Raw genomic sequence first — 19,804 nt, 5'->3', positions numbered from 1 at the left:
AAATTCTCTGAAGAGCTGAGCAAGACTGGGATGTATATTAACAACTCCTTCAACACAGCCCTGGACCGAAGCAAAGTGTATGACTGTCCCAATCTAAAGTACACCATCTAAGTGAGTAAGTAAGTTGATAATGGACTAAGACATTATTACAACATGGTGTTAAGTAATTTAAATGGAGCAATATACAGTGGTGGAATGTAGCAAAGTACATTTACTCAAGTATTGTACTTAAGTACAGATTTGAGGTACTTGTACTTTTTAGTACAGTATTGTACTTTAGTATTGTACTTTTTACTTCACTACATTTATCTGACAGCAGTTGCTAGTTACTTTAAGAATAAGGTAAAAAAAAAATCAATATGATGTTTCATTAGAAATGTATTCCCAACCATTTACAGTACAGCTTAAACAATTAGTCAATAAATCAATTTGCAGATAGACTGAGAATTGATTGGCTATTTTTTTTAAATATATTTATTACATTTTTCATATACAGCACAGGTATACAACTCCACTTCAAAAAAACTGAATCTCTGAGGTTGTTCATTGTTTAATCTATCATAGAAATGTTTCACTAACAGGTCTAAGGGAATACTGTGTTTATTCCCTGACCATAGGGAAATAATTTAACCAGATTTTATGTTTTTCTAATCTGTCATAGGCTTCTTCCAGTCTGTAGCATGGACCTGGACCCTGCAAGGAGTGATCCAGCCCACCTGCAGCTGCTCACTGTTGTATTCTACTTATTCCCTGACCTTAATAAATATGACTGCTTTTATGACCATTAGTAGTTTTGGGGGTTTTTTTTGGACAAACAAACATCAAGTAAAAGGCATAGCCCAGGTTGATAAAAAATATATATCTGAAAGAAGCAAGTATAAATGTGGAATACTTATGGTAAAAATGATATGGACAAATAAGCCGGCGTTAAAATAAATGGCTGAAAAAAACATGAAAAGAAAGATAAAAAGGGGTACAAGATTTGAAATATGCCATTCAGTCAGTGGATTCAGGAAAGAAAGTAGCATAATTTAGCTTTCTTTTTTCACTTTCTTTTAAAATTAGCTGAACGACTTAAAGTGAGAATTCAGTTACAGGAGGATAAATACAAACTTAGGAGGTGTCTAACTTGCAGAATTTGTATTAGTGAATAAAAAATTAACTTTTAATATAACAAAATTCATTTTATATCTTTATATTATAGCTACTACACAACGTAAAGGACACACACGTATATGTGCGTGCGTGTGTGTGTGTGTGTGTGTGTGTGTGTGTCCTATCTTTTCGGTTTTATTATGTCTTCTATGTCTTTTCATGAAAAATGTTGGCGCATGTAATTTGTTTGTTGTAAAGCACGTTGGGCTGCAATTCTTGTATGAAAGGTGCTATACAAATACAGTTTATTATTATAATTATTATTATTATTATTAATAATGATAATAATAATTCAGTATTTATCACAAATCTCCCATGCTTTCTCCCACTGTATATCATTAAATGAGGATGAACACCTAGATAATGAGATAGACGAGAAAGTAATGTTATATTTTACGACAAAGGCAAAAGTGCGGCTGCTGCTGTTATGTTGTGTTGTTGTACAGGGACCTCCTCCCTCCTCCTCCTCCTCCTCCTCCCTCCTCCGTCAGCCGCGCCTCCGCAGCCACAGCTGATGATGTCCCATCTTTTAGCTGCAAAAGCTACGGAACTTAGCAAACAGCTAGCGGTGTAGCGTCGTTAAAATGCTTACGAGGTTTTAGCTGCCCGTTACATGAATGGGCTGTTTAAGAGTTCAGCAAAGGTGTGTCGGCAGATACAGACGGGTCTCGTAAAGGTGCCAGGCTTCACCGGCGCTGGAGTACCGCGCGTAGCTCAGAGCTGCTCACGTTAGCTAACTTGTGTAGTTTTGACAGAAGGATCAGAGGAGTGTCGGCTAACCGGGCTAACAGCTAGCTGATTAGCTTCAGAACAACGTAGCTGGTTATTAAATACTTGGGTCTCCCTCGACTGAGTTTGAGCGCTGCCGTTTTTCCAGCGATACCAACGTAAGTATTTATTTCGGTTTAAATTGAACCATTATAGCTTACAAACGAAAGAAGTTTGTGAGACTTGGTTTTAATTTGCTAATGTTACAATGTCTGCTCGGTGGGTGGCTAGCTTGCTAACCAGCTAACTGGAAATCTCTTATTTGTCAACAAAAATGTCTCAGTAAATTAGGACACGATGTTATTGATATAACTGTTACTGTGGTCGTCTACATACACAACACAACTCGAAACTGATACAGATAGACATAGCGTAATAGTTACTTTGACTGAAACATAAACAGCTACATGGCTAATGTTGATCTTCCTCTTGAGTTTTCACAATTTTATTTCTGTCAGGGTAGATACTTTTCTCTTCGGGTGTGTCACCTAGTTTTAAGCATTGCTGCCGACAGGTTGTTAATTAGTTCGGTGTTTTAATTCACACTAAAGCATAAACAATTAATAATAGCATACAGTGTCAGTGAGATATCAATATTAATAGTATTACCCTTTTCCCTTACCCATCCCTAAGACCATGACATCTCAAAGAAGCAGAACAGTTGAAAAGAAAGAAAGATGGGATAAAAACAGCTACAACAACGAGTTTTCAGTTTAGTTCAGTTTCCCAATTTGGCTCTAATTTTCTCAGCTGCCACATGTCATGATAAAATATTCTCTTGTTTTGCATTGTGGGTGCGCACTGTATATATTTCCAAATAAATAACACTGAGGAATGCAAGACACCAATGTGAAAGACTAAGTGTGTGATATACGTCTTTTACACTTTAAGTGCAGAATTTCACTTTTTCTCTACTGTGTTGTTTCCACAGCCATGTGAACCCTGGGTGAGATCTGGACCTGAGTCTTGGGTCGTCTTATGATGTTCAGAGCTTTTTTCGTTGCATCACCTGACCCCTCCTGTTTGATTTAACCAGCACTATATTGCCACTCCTAAAACCAAGCCCACATCTCTGCTTGGCAACACTATGATCATTCACGCTGACCCCACCCAGCTCACTGGGACAAGAATCCCACGAAACCAAGCTCTCCAAATGATATGATAGTAGCCACTTGGATCACTTTTTGTGCTTGCAGGAGCCTTGCACAGGTTCTGCTCTTCCTTTCCTCCTCAAACTCCCTTTCTCCATTCTGGGAGACCCTTGCCAGTGTGGTCTCTGGCACAGGAACCATGGGTAACAGCTGTGTGTGCCGGGAGGATAGTGACTTGGAGGATCATCATCATGGGTCGTCAAGGGCAACACGAGGACAAGCTAGGCGGGTGGATCACAGCACCGGTGTAGGTGTTGATACGGGAGAGGCGAGGAGCAGTCGACCCAGGGACCCAGTGAGGCCGCCACGCCGAGGGCGAGGGCCACATGAGCCAAGACGGAAGAAGCAGAATGTGGATGGCCTGGTGCTGGACACATTGGCTGTCATCAGGACACTTGTAGACAAGTAAGTCTATTAAGAGTAATGATATTAAGATAAAGATGATGGGAAACAGAGTCAGAGTGGTCTGTACAGGTTTAAAATAAACACCAGTAATGGTGTCTGTTGTGAGTTCATCAGCAAATACTATTACCATTTACGTGGAGATGCTCTAGTACTTAATGATCAGAATTAGACGTGGAGCAAAATTTGGTAGATTCATTTATTCAGTACAATGAGAATGAATCAACTTATTGTATCATGCACAAACTTATAATCAAAATAATCACAGCCGTCAAAGTGTGGTCAGTAAAAATGACTACTTCATCCTCTTTCCTATTAACCCGACACAGTCAAAAAGCAGATTATGAATGTCACTACCTATATCCATGTGGCCCAACTCTCCCAATAACAGTAATCATGAAACTAATAAAGAATAATACCCCCAAAACACCAACAAAAACGTAAAAAATACCAACATATAAACCATCCCATATCTTAATAATATTTCAAAATTCTTTCCTTCCTAAATACATTCATGGCTCCTACAGGATCAAATGCCATGATCACTCACATCACAGAAGTAATCCATGAAACTCAAGCACGGTGAAACTCAGAAAATTCATAGACGTCAATGTCTTCCAACACGCATGACGGTTGTTTTGTAGTCATGAATGCACAAACATTACATGCACGACTTTTTGAAAGAGTGGTGGGTACAGACAGTAAAGTCACGCCTTGGAGATGACTAAGTCATGTGTCTAATTATGTGGAACAAACAGCACACTACAATATTTTCTGCAGCAATGCCAGCAACACTTGATTTCCCCCAAATTAGTGTTCATGACCAGTTTTTAACCAATTTTTTTTTTAAACCATTTATTAAATGTTTGTATAGTGTTTCTACATTTTCATTAAGGGGACTGTATGAATACACACACATTAAAATCACAAAGGTGTTCTATATTCAGTTTATTTAGTAAGTATTATGTAGGAAAACTAACAGTAATACAGCAGGTGAACCAACTTAAGAATGAGCTGAAACATAAATGAGTGGATAGCATTGTGGAGTGTGGAGGGGACACTGCAATGAATGCTGCTAAAAGATGCTCTCCATACTGTGCTGTTGTGAAATGTTGATTGTGATGATTAGGTCTCACATGAGTGGTCAACAGTGCCACGGTATCAAACTTCTATCATCAAAAAAGAGATCTACATTCAAAACACTTCTTCACTTTTGGGCATTTGTGTTGCACATCCTTGCAGTCTAAATGAGGCTTGTGTTTTCTTGTGGTCAGCTACAAGTATAACAGGAAAATCTATTGTTCTTTTTCCAGGAAACCGGGATTTCTCACCATAAATTTAGAGATAATATTAAACTGCAGTCAGTTATAAAAGCATCACAAAACAGCTTGCTTAAAACATAGAAGTGTAAAGGCTGCAGCTTCGACAAAAAAGTGCCCTAGACTACACTGACAGAGTAAAGTACAGTATCTGATGTTTTCCCCCTAAACTACAACTAAAACAAACAGAACTTTTTTTACATCATGACTTATCTTTATTATGAAATTATTTTTTAAACGTGCTCTGCAATCAGTCAGTTCTGTAAATGGCAAATGGCTTGCATGTCAAACAGTGAAAACATGGATAACTTTCCGGCGCTGTTTATTTTGTATGTTTTCTAACCTTTGCTTTTTACCTTTATCTAATTTGTTTTTTCCCGGCTTTCTTCTACAAACTTATGCAGTTCGACTTTGGGGTCAGAGCCAGGCACAGAATGCCAAGGCCAGTTCAAGTCTTCTCGAGAGGGAAACATGAGAGTAGCTCAATTCGAGACCGCATTATCTAGTTGTGTTAGTCCGTCTTCGAGGAATTAGATTTTGTACAATTTTAGTTGAACTAATGTGTTTACATGTATTTCGAAAGTGCAGTTTTAGTTGGACTAATGCAATAATTCGACATTTTCTAACATCATGTAAACATACTAAATGTTTTATCCTTTCAGTCAAAAAAGCAACCAGCTGATTTATTGATTGTAAATCAAATATTAATTGCACCTCTTATAAGATTACTTTGGAAGCTGGTCCTCTTAAATTGTGCACCATCTGTGTGTCAAGATCTTAATATCTTAACAGTGATTGCAAGATGCAGCAAAGTATAATTACATTTCGTTAGAATACAAGTTAATATTACATGCTGAACCACTGTAATTTAAGTACTTTGGCAGCCCTGAATGCACCATGCATGTACATCTCAGAACATTTGTTCAGTTTGACTTAAAAATGGAAGGAAATTCAGTTACAGTATTACTTAGCGTGTTAGGAATCTGAGGATGCTGATGTTTGCTGAAGTTAAAGCTGTAAAAATGAAAGTGGTTTTCAGCTTGGGATGTGCCATGACAAGCAACAGTCATAGCAATGTAATGTAATTTTATTTATACACGGACAGTGCACATAAAAGATAAACCTAATATAGAACATGGAGAGATGCATTGTACCAGGTTTTAGCAAAGCAGGGGCATCAAAAACAACATCAGTTGAAGTAAATCATTTATGCTTGCTTTAACCTCTCTGTGGAATAACATTATTGTCTATCATCATTACTGTCCATGGTCATTACTGTGATCACAGCAACACACAAAGGCATGAATCATTTGTTTATAACATTTCAGATGCAGTAATCTCAGTGTCATAAAGGCTTTAGATTTATCTGCTGATTGAATAATCAGCACCGCCTTCGTTTGTGCAAAGTATGCACATAAATAAATGCATATATTACAAAATCCAGAGCAGAGTTTTTGATGTATAGCATTCAGGAAAAATGGCTTATCACATTCTGTCCAAACTTTTGCTTTTCAGTGACCAAGAGCCCCCTTACTCCATGATCACTTTGCACGAGATGGCAGAGACAGGTAAGGAAAAAATGAAAACATACATGTGGGCATGGATTTATTAGACAACACTTTGTGTAGTACAGAATATCCTGAACAATGTCAGTAATGCCGGGTTCAGACTACACGATATAAGCCCAGTTATAGCCGGAGACAGTTTTCCGACAATGTCGCCTTGCATCTTGAACAACAATGAGTGTTGTAAGTGACAATAATTTTATCCCTGTAGTGTTACATAGTAGACAACGACTGGCATCAAGTTTGGGACACCTCACAACATCCCGACATTAAGTCTAGCATGTTTGATTTATTTATTTATTTTTGTTGTTGTTGTTGTTGTTGTTGTTGTTGTTGTTGTCATCCACAGCTCTTTCTGTCACAGCCGTCACTGTGACCAATAGGAACACAGAGAGGTCTGCTGCTGGGGACAGCTGCAGCAGCACCTCAGCCTTTTTGATTTATCATCTAGGGACTTAAGTTACCGGCACAGAATAAAAACAGAAAAATGCTAGCGCGAAATAGCTGAGGCACTGAACACTGGCTTTAGCAAAGAGCTAGCAAAAAAATAAGTCTTCACAATAGAGAAGGCTTGGGTAAACAAATAAATTATGAACTTAACAAACAGTGTGTAGGCCTTTACCTAACACAACTGCAGAGGGTTCCAGCTTTATTTGAAACAGGCACGGCCCTTTATTTTCTAATTCACTGAGTATGTTTTTATTTTTATTTTTAATCCACTCCTGTTTGCCCTGATAAATGTAATGCTTCACAACGTCATTTCAAACGCAATGCATTATTTATCTGTTGTTGGAGAGAATCCCTTAATTTTCTAAAAAGGCTTTTAATGTAAAAGATTTGTAGGAAGTTATGTAGAATTGAGTGACTTGCAGGGTTTATTACAACAGTTGGCCAAATCACGGCAAGATTTTTTGACTCCAAAATTGCCTAACCTGACATAGGGACTCTGTAGTCTGAACCTGGCATTAAAAGCACCTTTCATTTGTTTGAAATGAGAGGATCAGAGGTTAGAAAATGGGACTCTGCAGGAACATAAGCTCTGCTCAGCAACAGTAATTAGGTGAGGTGGCCAGTGTTGTCTCAACCAATAAAACCTTTTCATGGTTTGCTCTTCGTCATGTGCTACTCTTCAGACTGAGTTTCTTCAGGTTGAAATGAAACTACCCACAGGAATGTGGGTTGTGCAAATTATCCAAAAGATTTATCATTTCCACTGACTGATGAGGGAGGAGTCCCAGGATTTTAAACGGGTCCCTTCTGATTATGCTTTCCCATCCCCCTCAAGCTGAGCTGGTGGGTTGTTTTTGAGAACTGCTGAGGCAATGATATTACAGCAGCTTTGTAAGGAGCAGACAGTCGCAGTCCTCTTCCTCTGTTCTGTGAAACTTTTTCCTATTTAGCCACTATGACACCTCATTCAAACCACTCTTAACACAATATGTACATACATTTCAGAAACTGAAACGTGTGTTGTTCAAAAGAAGCTCTAGCAGTGAGCATATTTGGTTTGGGTTGAGGTGTCGTCAAGAAGAAATACAGTTTTGAGGACCATGATGTACCAATGCTACACAAAGAAGATGGGTGGGTTTGAAAAGAAGCCCTTGATATCATACTCAGACACCTTCACTGAAGGAGGCTGAGACACCACCTGTCTGCTGCTGACAATTCTGCTGCCTCAGCACTTCTCAGCCACACTCTGGCCGGTCCCAAGGGGGCGTTACATCACCTGGGTAAGGGACAAGTCACGAGTTACCGTGCAGACATGATGTGATGATCAATATTTTAACATTACTGCCATGATTTTGTGTTCAGATAAGATTGAAATTTTTATGTTTTGAATGCTGCAGATGGTTATTTTTGCTAGTTTGTGCTATTAATTATGTACCAGAATTGCCATATTCCTAGTTTGACATAGGCTTGAGCATTTTGGGCAAAATGTTTTTGCGAAAAAAACAAACAAAAACAAAGAAATCGTTCAAATTACTTATTTAGACATTGATTACAATGGCAACTATTGAAGCCACAAGGCTTTAATAGTTAGTATAGTAATAGTAATACAGTATCATGCTATCCAAAATGGAAGCCAGTGTCTGGTGTCATATAATATCGATATAATACTGATATATTTCTGAGCCCTAGTTCGCCTGTAACTGACAGTTCTGGTTATTATTTGAGTCTGTCCCTATTTGAAGCTCCTGTTAATTTTTGTGTGTTTTTGCATGCCGTCTTGTGCATACGGTGACTGACGCCCTCATGCTGTGTGTGTGTGTTAGACTTTGAATTGTGTTTGGACCTTGTGTCATGCACATATGGTGTTTGATGCTCACATGGCGCGGTGTTGTGTGGTTTGACAACAGCCAAGTCGTGTACTGGCTTGTAGATACTGAACCCTGAAGGCAGCCAAGCGGCAAATCAGTCAGCCAGCCAGTCAGTCACTTTCTGTTTGACATGTGCCATGATATTACATTATTAATCAGCCATTTGGCTGTTTCTTTCATAAGTGATAGTGTTAGAGAGAGAGATTCTCTTACTGAGTCATCTAATGGACAGGAAATGGATGTTTTAGTATTAATGCTACACCTGATCTCAGGGCTCACAAAGCGATCTCAGCACGTGTCAGTTAACTTCGAGTTATCTGGTTTAATTTGGTCTAACAATGGCAATTCATGAGTTTTTGCATGATGTTTGTGTCATTATAATGAATCATTAACAGCACAGACAAGCGAGCAAAACGGGACCAAGGAGGATAGGGATGTCCCGATCAAGTTCTTTTTAACACTGCACCCAATCTGAGTCATTTGATATCGAATATCTGCCGATCCAGAGTCCTGATCCGTTACTTGTATTTAACCTGGATATTACAGCTGCCCAATGCACACTTCAAGTACTTTAAAGTAACTTAAATCAATCCAGTGTATATGTTTGAAAGTTTAATAACTCTGCAGTGCAAGACAGGACAAAACATCTGCATCCAAACAGGTTTTTTTTATTTTATTCTTACAAAAACAACAAAGTAAATGCACTGAAAATATTTGGTATAGCTCCTATCACAATTTCACTTAGTGCAGCATTTGTTTTTTCATCAAAATTACAAAGTAAACAAACTAAAATGTGTCTCAAGACACATGCTCTTAAATCCACTTACTGCAGCATAATGAATGTACAGAACACAATGAATGATTAATATAATCACAATTCCTCTTTAAAGTAGTATGATAGCTGAACTTTAACATTTACCATCACAGCAACAACAAAAAACCTGTCATAGTTCCGCTTATTACAGCATTATAGCAAAACTAGTTCACAAAAAATGATAAACAAAATTTTCAGTTTCACTTAAAGTGGTGTAGCAGCTTTAATTGAACATGAACAGAAAAATCTGTTTCTACTACTTGGAGAAGCTGCATTACAATAAAACCTAAATATCTGAAAATTGTGCTGTCCATTTAGGGCGCCAGTGTGACAGTGGACGTAAACATAGGAGCAGGAGCAGCACGTGCTCAAAATAACGAATCCCAATCAAAAACAAATGTGTTGATCAGGCCTGATACTCATCCTTCCGATCAGGACAGCCCTAAAGGGGGAGAAACATCTGGATTGGCAGATAACTTCAGTCCACTGAGTCTCAAATTAATCTTTTCCTCTCTTCGTCCCCAGATGACGGTTGGCTGGAGGTTGTCCAGTCTCTGATTCGAGTGATCCCATTGGACGATCCGCTTGGCCCTGCAGTGATCACCCTCCTATTGGACGAGTGTCCCCTGCCCACCAAGGTTAGTAGGTTATGTGTGGCACAGACAGTCATTTGAGGTAATGCTTTTAAAATAATCTGACCCTTTACCTAGAAATTTCTTACCCTAGAACTGAGCAAAGCCTGACCCAGAGGGGGCCCCTCTGTTTGCCTCTGCAGCTTCAATCAGAAAACCAATCTTTGTCTTCCTCTGTCCCATGACTTCTTCTGTATTTTGGTGATTGTATGTACACTGTGACATCTCTGCCACCCATGATTAGTGAAATGCTGTGGTATTTGATTTTTAACACCTTCCAGGAACTGGCTAGTATTATCATGTTTTCATTTGGCCTCTGCCTTCCACCCCCTCTCAAACCACCTCCTTTTCCCCCCCTTTGGACAAACAAAATCTGGTTAGGACCCCTGCTTCCCAGTCCAAAGTAACCTGAGGACAAAGGACATACGATGACACTGAACAGTATGAACTCCTTACTCTTTTTTAATTATTCAACAGAAATGTGCTCCACTTAACCAAACATATTTTGCAGGTTTAAAGTCTAAAACGTAAAGCTTCAAACACACAGCAGGTAAAAAGCAGGGGAAAAAACACTCCTTGCTTGCAGTTGGTGCGTATGAAGTAGCATTACAAGTATGACACTGTTGGCACTGCAGCTCAGCGGCAGTTGTATGATATTGTCTGCTGCATCGGTGACAGCGTGTCCGTGTTAATAAAGTCAATTTGATTTAATGATGTGGTTTGCTTTCTCCAGCTGTTGGTCTAGTGAATCCCCTCTTTCTTTCTCCTCCAGCAGTATCTGTACTTTGTCACCCCTTCACTCTATTACCTCATATTGTATTGTCATGGATTTGGGAACAAAAGGCCTAAAGCAAGAAACTATACATGAACACATTTTTTCTCATTTTTGCTTGTATCTAGGATTTGTTCTTGTTTTGTTAGTATCTATTGATTTTTTTGGATTCACCAATGTTTTCTTATTTTTTCTGTTCTCTTAGATAAATCTTAAATAAATTATGAGTGGTTCAGAGCAGTCTTCCCAAGATAAGAGGAAAACATCTAAAAAGTTTTACATTTGAGAAACATTTTTAAAAAATTCATGAATATCATTTAATCAAATTTTGATGATGTTTCACAGTAATCATAATGACTGGACTATTACATTTCAGGGCCAAAGAAATATACTGTACTTGGGTGCATTGATACCAATTACTGTAATTTCAGTTACTGTGCGTCCCTCTGCTAAACAGTGCAGGAGTGTAACTAAGTACATTTGCTCAAGTACTGTACTAAAGTACAAATATGAGGAACTGTTATGTCACTTAAGTATTTTAAGCTCATGGCGCTTTCCACTTCTACTTCACTAAATTTCAGAGGGAAATACTATAACTTTCACTCTATTACTGTTATTAGTTAACTACTTTACAAATTAAGAACTACATGAAAGTATACAAGTGTAGCTAAAACAAATAGTTGATTAATTAGAAAATGAATTGGCAACTACGTTTTTCTAATCTTTCAAGACATTTTTCATGCAAAAAATATTTCATGGCTTCAGTCTCATATATACTGTATGTATGAGAACTTGCTGCTTTTCCTTTTGATTATTTTAATTATTTTAATTTATTGAATTGATTTAAGCCTTTTTGCCTGCATACGTTCATTTGTAATTATTCAATACATTTCCCTGAAATTACATTCACTTTGTTTAGTATATTTAACAGTAGACTTACATCGATTGATAGCATCTTTCCATTTGCTAGAGTCTCTGCACGCGGCACAAAACCTGCCCATATAAAGTGTTTAGGGGATGTTACCTGTGCTAATAGGTGACTTTTGATCAAGTGGGATTCATCATTCAGTACAATGAGGCCCATTGTGACTGAACTTTTAATAATTCATCTTCCTCCCTCTTTACCTTTTTGTATTGTTTGGTAGAAATGATGTGTTTTTGACTTTCATCGGAGTAAACTTGGTCTGTCTCCTCTCTCCAGGATGCTCTCCAGAAACTGTCCGACATGTTGAGTCTGAGTTCGGCTGTAGCACGACAGGACGCACTAAACCCAGCTAAACACAGAAACACCACAGCTGTCCTTGGATGCCTGGCAGAGAAACTGGCTGGTACGCTCCCACATTTACATATGTGATTTTTTTTAATCCTCAAGTCAATAGTCTTGCTCTTTACTGCGTCCATTGGTGTGTTACCTGCTCGCTATGAACTTAAAATTCAAGCTCACTGCAAATAACTGCTAACAGGACACAGAAAGTCTCCATGTTTATCAACTTGCAAAAAACTTAATATTAACTTTTTCTCAATTGCTAAGCTTCTATTAAAAAGTTTGTTTAGGGGTTATTTTACTATTTTTTTTACTACTAAAGCAGAGTATGACAGAGGCACGGATGTTGTTTTTGTGTCTTAATGTGCAGTTTGGTGGTATAGTAAATGGTCAGGATGGTTTAGCTCAGTCACTGAATATTCTTGCACTCAACATGCAGCTCATCACAAAGCCAGTAAATAGTCCCGTTCTAAACACAGAGGTTTAAATACTTGTGATAATTTACACAGTGTCCTAATATTTCTTTGTTTTGGGGTTTTTTTTTTAGGTCCGGCTAGTATTGGATTGTTGAGTCCTGGAACCCTTGAGTACCTTCTAGAGAGTCTGGTGAGAAAACACAAACACACACACACACACACACACACACACACACACACAATCACTCTCTCTCTCTCTCTCTCTCTCTCTCTCTCATGGTCATAGTCTGCATGTCTGTGATAAATTTTTTAAAAAGATGTAACTTTTTATTTTTTTTCATGGCATGTTATTGGTGGATGTTGTGTTGGGAGGGTCATCATTTTTCGTGCAGTACTGAGCTAATTTTAAATTTAAAAAGCCTTTACCCTAACATCGCCATGAAAGATATGTTTTGTATCCTCCTTCATGCTTTTCAAAGATAAGATGAGATTGACTGTGTAAATGCAGAGTTAAGTCATGAGTATGCATCAGATGAACCAACCTCAGCCCTTTGCTGTCATGTCCTCTCATTCCCTCTTTCATGCTGTCACTGTTCTGTGAATAAAGGCAAAAAGCCCAAAAAGTATTTTAAAAAACAAAAAAAAGTTGTTGTAACTGAGGAAGATTTTGGATAGAATTTTTGCTTTCATTTTATTTTTTTATTCAACATTTTTTAACCTTGTTTATCCCACTGAGATCAAAGATTGACAAGGAGAGACCTGGCCAAGATTAGCACCAACAGAGCTTCAACAACAAATAATATTCACATTAAAACGCAAAGATTAATGAAATAAAACAATCAAAAAAAAACAGCTGCACACGGACAGCCTCAGCTCCATAGATTTCATTATGGTTTTAAACTCGTTCAAGGTCACCGGTTCTTGAAGCTTAAAATCCTTTTGCAAATTGTCCGGTGCTGTAGCTGCAGAGAACCTAGGAGCTTTTCCCAATTCAGTCCTGTCTCTAGTGAGAATTTATGAATTGAATGAATTTATAACAGAAAACACACATCCTCTGTCTGTGTCTGTGTCAGACACCGATTGTTGCACCTCTGTAAAGCCAAACTGGCTCAGACGTATCCTGGTTCTGACCCAAAGTGCATCAGATGCTGTCAGTTGACTTTAGACTATGTGTTTTAAACAGAGTCTGTTTGTTGATATTTAGCACATTCTCTTAAATATGAAAAGAAAAAAAAAGAAGTTTGACCCAGATCCTATTATCACAACATTTGGGGTTGCCCCTAGCAACTGTGGGATATCCAGACATCAATCAGATCTAAAGGCATTCTCAGCATTACCAGCCTGCCAGCTTATTCTTCTTAGTTGGAAATCCCCCGCCCCTCCATCTTAGTCACACTGGATTTATGTCAGTTCGCAACCAAAAAAACAGTCCACAGTGCACAGCCGAGGGTTCCTATGAAAGCTTTTAATACACTTGGCACCATTTTTGAAGACTATTATGCAAACAAATTTGATGCACTTTTATTTAAATAGCCCCACACATCTCTACCCAATGATTTGTTTATGCTGTTTACATTATAAATGCAGGTAATACATGTATGTAAGATGGGCAGCATACTGTTTCCATGTACAGTGTTTAGGCTATCATGCCTTTTGGTAACTTTTATATTTCTGTCCCCAATCTATCTAACTGTGTCACCTCATCCCTAAACTGCAAAGCACTCAGAATCACTACAAATGATCTATCCATCCATCGACCGCAAACTCAATAAAAAATATTTCTAATTTAAAAATATCAATAAAATGTTATTTGAAAGTTTAAAAAAACTCAATAAAAGTACTAGCAATTAAAAAAAAATCAAAAACATTTGAAATGAAAAACTAAAGCAATCAAAAAACTATTTGAAATTAAACACCAAATCAATAAAAACTATTCAAAATAAGAAAATAAAAGAATAGTTATATGATGTGCATATAGTATGTATGTGTGTTTTGTAATTGTATTTAAGCATGAAGTAAAATGTTATGGTCTATGTCAAATAATAACCTGAATGAGAGCACAAACTGTGCATTTTTCTTGCTTTTCTGTAAATCTCCCTCCAGAGCTCTGAGGCCCACCCTACTGTCATGCTGTTTGCTCTCATCGCTTTGGAGAAGTTCTCCCAAACCAGTAGGTTCACTCACTGTTCATATTAAAGATTCATGATAAGACGGGTGAAACCCTGTGACCTCCTTACAGAAGAGCACCAAAATGATGCAGAAAGTGTTCTTTATCAAAGGAACGAGCAACAAGGCATATCCAGTGTCGTAACTTTTGCTTTTTACTGATTCTCTGTTGTTGATTTGTCTGCCTTTGCATATGAAATATGTTGCTGTGAGGTAGACACAAAGATGTGCCGTTTCAACAGTTTCTCCTATTTACTTCTAAACCAATATTTGAATTGCTGAATTGCATTGCATGTAAAATTATGTCAAACATTTCAGTTCTCTAAAACTCCACTTTGTGCTCTACAAGTCTTTAAAGTCCCCTCAAGAAAACATATTTCAGTGAGGTCACTTTCATCCCTGACATTGATTTATTTTTACACTATTTTAACACACATGCTCGGTAACATCTTCTTTCCCTCAGGTGAGAACAAGCTGACGGTGTCTGAGTCGTGCATCAGCAATCGACTCGCTGTTTTGGAGTCGTGGGCAGAGAATCCTGACTACCTGAAGAGGCAGGTTGGCTTCTGCTCACAGTGGAGCCTCGACAACTTGTGTGAGTAGCCCTTTGTTTTTGTTTTTTTTAACGTTATATATTTGTGTAGGAACACATGCTACAGTCACTAAACAAAGTAATGTAATGTTTCCTCTTATTCTCCAAACAGTCCTAAAGGAAGGTCGTCAGTTTACCTACGAGAAGGTCAACCTCACTAACATCAACGCCATGCTCAATAGCAACGACGTCAGCGAGTACCTAAAGATCTCCCCTACTGGATTGGAGGTTAGTCTAATTTATGGCTGCACATGTGATCAGTCACAGATCCAGCATTGTGATTTTAATACTTTATGGACCGAATCACCATGACGTTATCGTTGCGCTATGAAATTAACGACAAAAGTCACTTCTGGGTAGAAAACTGGCTGTTTTGAATAGCAGAGATATGTACATTTCCCAAACTTGTTTATTTCTGTTGTCATCTTCAGTCGTAACTGTAACGTATAAAGACATAGAGTTAAACAATGTGGTCTGACCTATCTAACGTTTCTGTTGTGCTTATTTTATAAACTCTGTCGCTAACGTCTTTGATTAACCAAAGCTACCAACACGGAAGTTAAGCAATGTACTGCTGTGGATAGGACGGCAGCTAAACATATTTTAGACACCTTAAAAAAATCAATATCAGTGTAAATGTACGGTATATTTGAATATTTGCTCTGCTATACCTTACACAATAGCTGATCAAAGCAGCAACTCCGCCATTCAGTGGGGTAAATGGACTGTTTTTCTCAATGGAGTAAGGTGTTTTTGATATAACAGCTTCAAATCTCAGTCGATATAGGCTGTCTTCAAGGTAAAGCTCTTAAAAAAAGATTCTAAACATAGCGTAATCTTAAACTGATACAGGTTTTTTTAGGTGCTACGTTTTTAGGAGGCTTTGAACTAGTCAATTAAGGGAGAGTTTGCTGTAATTATATCTAAGTGACGCAGGGGTTTTCTACTCGAAGTTATTGTAAATTAATAATGTGATTCGGTTTGTACTCATTAGCCTGATGAAATGTTTTTTGCAAGTGTGTTTGTAAAAAGTGTGTTTGTAAAGCCCTCTGAGGTGAACCGTGTTTTGTGATAATAGGCTTTATAAATAAAATTGAAATTGAACTGATAAAGTGAGTGAAGGAGTAAAGGAGTGTTTTTTTCTCCCTTTGCTTCCCTCCTCAGGCACGATGTGACGCCTCGTCCTTTGAGAGCGTGCGTTGTACATTCTGTGTGGATTCAGGCGTTTGGTACTACGAGGTGACGGTCATTACATCAGGCGTGATGCAGATCGGATGGGCCACCAAGGACAGCAAGTTCCTCAACCATGTAAGCATCTTCAGTGTCTGTACTGTTCAGCTTTTCCACATTCTGTTTTCTGCAGTCTTTTACTTTAAGGTTTTGTTTGTGTGTGTTACAGGAGGGTTATGGGATAGGAGACGATGAATACTCATGTGCGTATGATGGCTGCAGGCAGCTCATCTGGTACAACGCTCGCAGTAAACCTCACTCTCACCCCTGCTGGAAGGAGGGTATGCAACACAGAGTCCAGAATACTTTTTTTTCTCAGCCACACAAGTTCATTTTCAGTCTGAACAGTAGGAGGGGACACAATGTCTTTAAATGTCAGACTCATTTATTTAGAAATCACTTTATTGTTTTTATTGTCTCTGGAGTGTTTTGTGAATTTAAGCACCCACACGCTGCTGTCACTGCCTGCATTCAGGCTCTGATTTACCTCCCACACTGAGCATCGGATAATAGTAACAACAACATGCCAACACTTTATTCTACTGTGTCCTGTTTAGGAGATGCCATCGGCTTCCTGTTGGACCTCAGCAAGAAGCAGATGATTTTCTATCTGAATGGACATCAGCTGCCGCCAGAGAAACAGGTCTTTTCCTCAGCCACGTAAGTCCACACATGCAGTCCCCTCCGTAATGTCTGTCACTTTTTCTTTGTTTTTTGTTCTGTGACTGTTTCAGTGGTTGTTCTCTCATACCTTCTTCCTCTTTCTCTCTGTCCTTCCTTTTTCACTTCCTTGCTCCCTTCTTTTCTTTGTATTTTGCTCTTCTTTCTACTGTCCCTTTCTCATATTAACCCCTTCTTTCCTTCACCTTTTTGTCCGTCAGGTCCGGTTTCTTTGCGGCAGCCAGCTTTATGTCGTACCAGCAGTGTGAGTTTAACTTTGGGGCCAAGCCTTTCCGTCACCCACCCTCCGTGAAGTTCAGCACCTTCAACGACTTTGCCTCACTGCTGCCCAGTGAAAAGATCATCCTACCCAGGTAAAAAAAAATAAATAAAATAACACCGGTCCTTAAAGTGATTTTTTTATGTCAGTGTCTGAAATAGACTACGCTCTGAGAATTTGTAAAGGCAGTTTGCAATTTATTTTCCTAACCAGCTGTCCTCTGACTAGTGAATCATTTGTTTATACACAGCATCCAACACGTAGGTATGGCACAATACAAACATGACTCATCTTTAGGGGTGTCTCTATGAAGTATTTTCATCACTTGTTAATTTGTTGGCCACATTAAAGCTTCTCTTTAGACTTTTTGTAAATGTAATGATGTTAATGGGCTTTATTAACACTGATAATGATATGAACAGACACTTACAGTGATCACAATATATGAGCAACGGATTTCTCAGAAAAACAACAATCTCCCTTTAGAATTAAAACTTTACACGGGATCCCATAAAATAAAGTATTTGTGCAAATCTGGTGTATTGCTTAATTGAGATTCGTCAGTACCAGAAACAACATTGGGAGTTCTCAAACAAAATGAGTCAAGATTACTGTGCAAAAATGAGCACACCCCAATGAACGTCATAGGAGTAAAACCTGATAAATTCAACAGGTAATGACCAACAGATGTGTCTAATCAACCATCACACACGTGGCCACCAGACAATTGACAGTTAAGGATGGTATTTCCGAGAAAATCCACTCCTACTCAAAGGTGATAAAACAGCACCGCATCGAAGATGAGTGTCACTAGATTTGAGAAAGAGGACAATTTCTTTACACAAAAAAAGTTAAAGTAAAATTAGTAAAGTTTTGCTAAAAGCTAGGATACAGAAGCAAAAGTGAAATCCAAAAATTCAAAAAGGATGTACTTGTGGGAAGCTTGCTGAGACATCCAGGCCGTCTATGGAAGTCAACACCTCGATATGAGCATCTTGTGGTGAGAAGAGCTGAAGAAAATTGGCAAACATCACAATTAGCTGAAGCATTAGAAAGTCAAACTGCAGTGAGTGTTTCCCATGACACAATACGACGTACTCTGCAGAGGCGTGGTATGCATGGGTGTCGTCCACGAAGGACGCCACTGCTGAAGCTCATGCACTAAAAAGCCTGTCTAGCATTTGCCATGTTGATAAAGGCAGAGACTACTGGGACTCAATGCTCTGTGCTCTAGGACGCTGTGCGCTCTTCCAACATGATAACGACTTAAAAAGAACATCTAAGGCCAGTGTTTCTTTTCTGAGGAAGAACAGGTTGAAAGTTATTCACACAGACTTGCCACATTACATGTACATCCTAGCAATGTGCAGTGTTAAGTTGTCATCTCTACACAGAAGAAAACTGCTTTAAATACATGTCCTTTTAATGGAAATATTAATCTTCTTTCGTATGTGTTTGTTTGTTTTGTTTATGTGTTTACGTGTTTCACAGACACCGGCGTCTGGCCTTACTTAAGCAGGTTAGCATCCGGGACAACTGCTGCACGCTGTGTTGTGACGTCATGGCTGACACAGAGCTGCGGCCCTGTGGACACGGGTATGTGTGCACAAACAATGCTTCTACGTTCCAAAATACCCAAACTGTAGGTCAAATATTTATATAGAATATCTTTGAGAGTAGCTTGTCTTATGAAGGATGTTAGACTTCTGTCGAGCATTTTCTATGAATGGATTATCCATTCATAGAAAATGCTCGACAGAAGTCGAGCATTTTCTCGACTTCAGGCTTCCTGCAGATCCTTAAAAAGACCTAAAAGGCATGAAAAATAAAACAATAAAGAACAATAAAATAAACAATCAAAATATGTCCTAAATTAATATTAAAATGTCTTAAATTGATCTGTCAAAAGCCTTAAAAATAATAACAAAAAACTGTATTTTTTTCTCACATTGTGTTGTAAAATCTCAAAATGATTATTAATTAACTTTTAAAATTACCGGAATTCCTCTTGAAAAACCATCATGGATATAAGAATAGAGAAACTAACAACACATGTACCACATCCTATCAGATGATAAATTAAAAAGTTTTGGGTTTTTTTCCCCCAAGGCAAACCAAATGGATACTTTTATAATAAAACATGTTTTCCATGTGTTCCACTTGANTCACATTGTGTTGTAAAATCTCAAAATGATTATTAATTAACTTTTAAAATTACCGGAATTCCTCTTGAAAAACCATCATGGATATAAGAATAGAGAAACTAACAACACATGTACCACATCCTATCAGATGATAAA

At 38.2% G+C, this 19,804-nt stretch overlaps 1 protein-coding gene across 1 annotated transcript in view; it reads left to right on the top strand.

Moving 5' to 3' along the window:
* The first annotated feature begins 1,663 nt into the window (after nucleotides 1-1,663).
* Nucleotides 1,664-19,804, top strand: part of rspry1 (ring finger and SPRY domain containing 1) — a 21,337-nt gene continuing 3,196 nt past the window's right edge. The window contains exons 1-14 of the mRNA XM_042496071.1: nucleotides 1,664-2,042; nucleotides 2,855-3,479; nucleotides 6,311-6,363; nucleotides 10,018-10,130; nucleotides 12,098-12,224; nucleotides 12,708-12,766; nucleotides 14,680-14,746; nucleotides 15,206-15,337; nucleotides 15,447-15,562; nucleotides 16,499-16,642; nucleotides 16,734-16,845; nucleotides 17,122-17,224; nucleotides 17,446-17,598; nucleotides 18,996-19,146. Coding sequence (XP_042352005.1) covers nucleotides 3,082-3,479; nucleotides 6,311-6,363; nucleotides 10,018-10,130; nucleotides 12,098-12,224; nucleotides 12,708-12,766; nucleotides 14,680-14,746; nucleotides 15,206-15,337; nucleotides 15,447-15,562; nucleotides 16,499-16,642; nucleotides 16,734-16,845; nucleotides 17,122-17,224; nucleotides 17,446-17,598; nucleotides 18,996-19,146 — 1,728 coding nt within the window. The 5' untranslated portion in view covers nucleotides 1,664-2,042; nucleotides 2,855-3,081. The remainder of the gene's footprint in view (nucleotides 2,043-2,854; nucleotides 3,480-6,310; nucleotides 6,364-10,017; nucleotides 10,131-12,097; nucleotides 12,225-12,707; nucleotides 12,767-14,679; nucleotides 14,747-15,205; nucleotides 15,338-15,446; nucleotides 15,563-16,498; nucleotides 16,643-16,733; nucleotides 16,846-17,121; nucleotides 17,225-17,445; nucleotides 17,599-18,995; nucleotides 19,147-19,804) is intronic.

This window comes from Plectropomus leopardus, chromosome 11 (assembly GCF_008729295.1).
Source record: "Plectropomus leopardus isolate mb chromosome 11, YSFRI_Pleo_2.0, whole genome shotgun sequence".
Lineage (NCBI taxonomy): Eukaryota > Metazoa > Chordata > Actinopteri > Perciformes > Serranidae > Plectropomus > Plectropomus leopardus.
The sequence above is the reverse complement of the archived record's forward strand: the minus strand, read 5'-3'. Positions and strand labels throughout refer to the sequence as shown.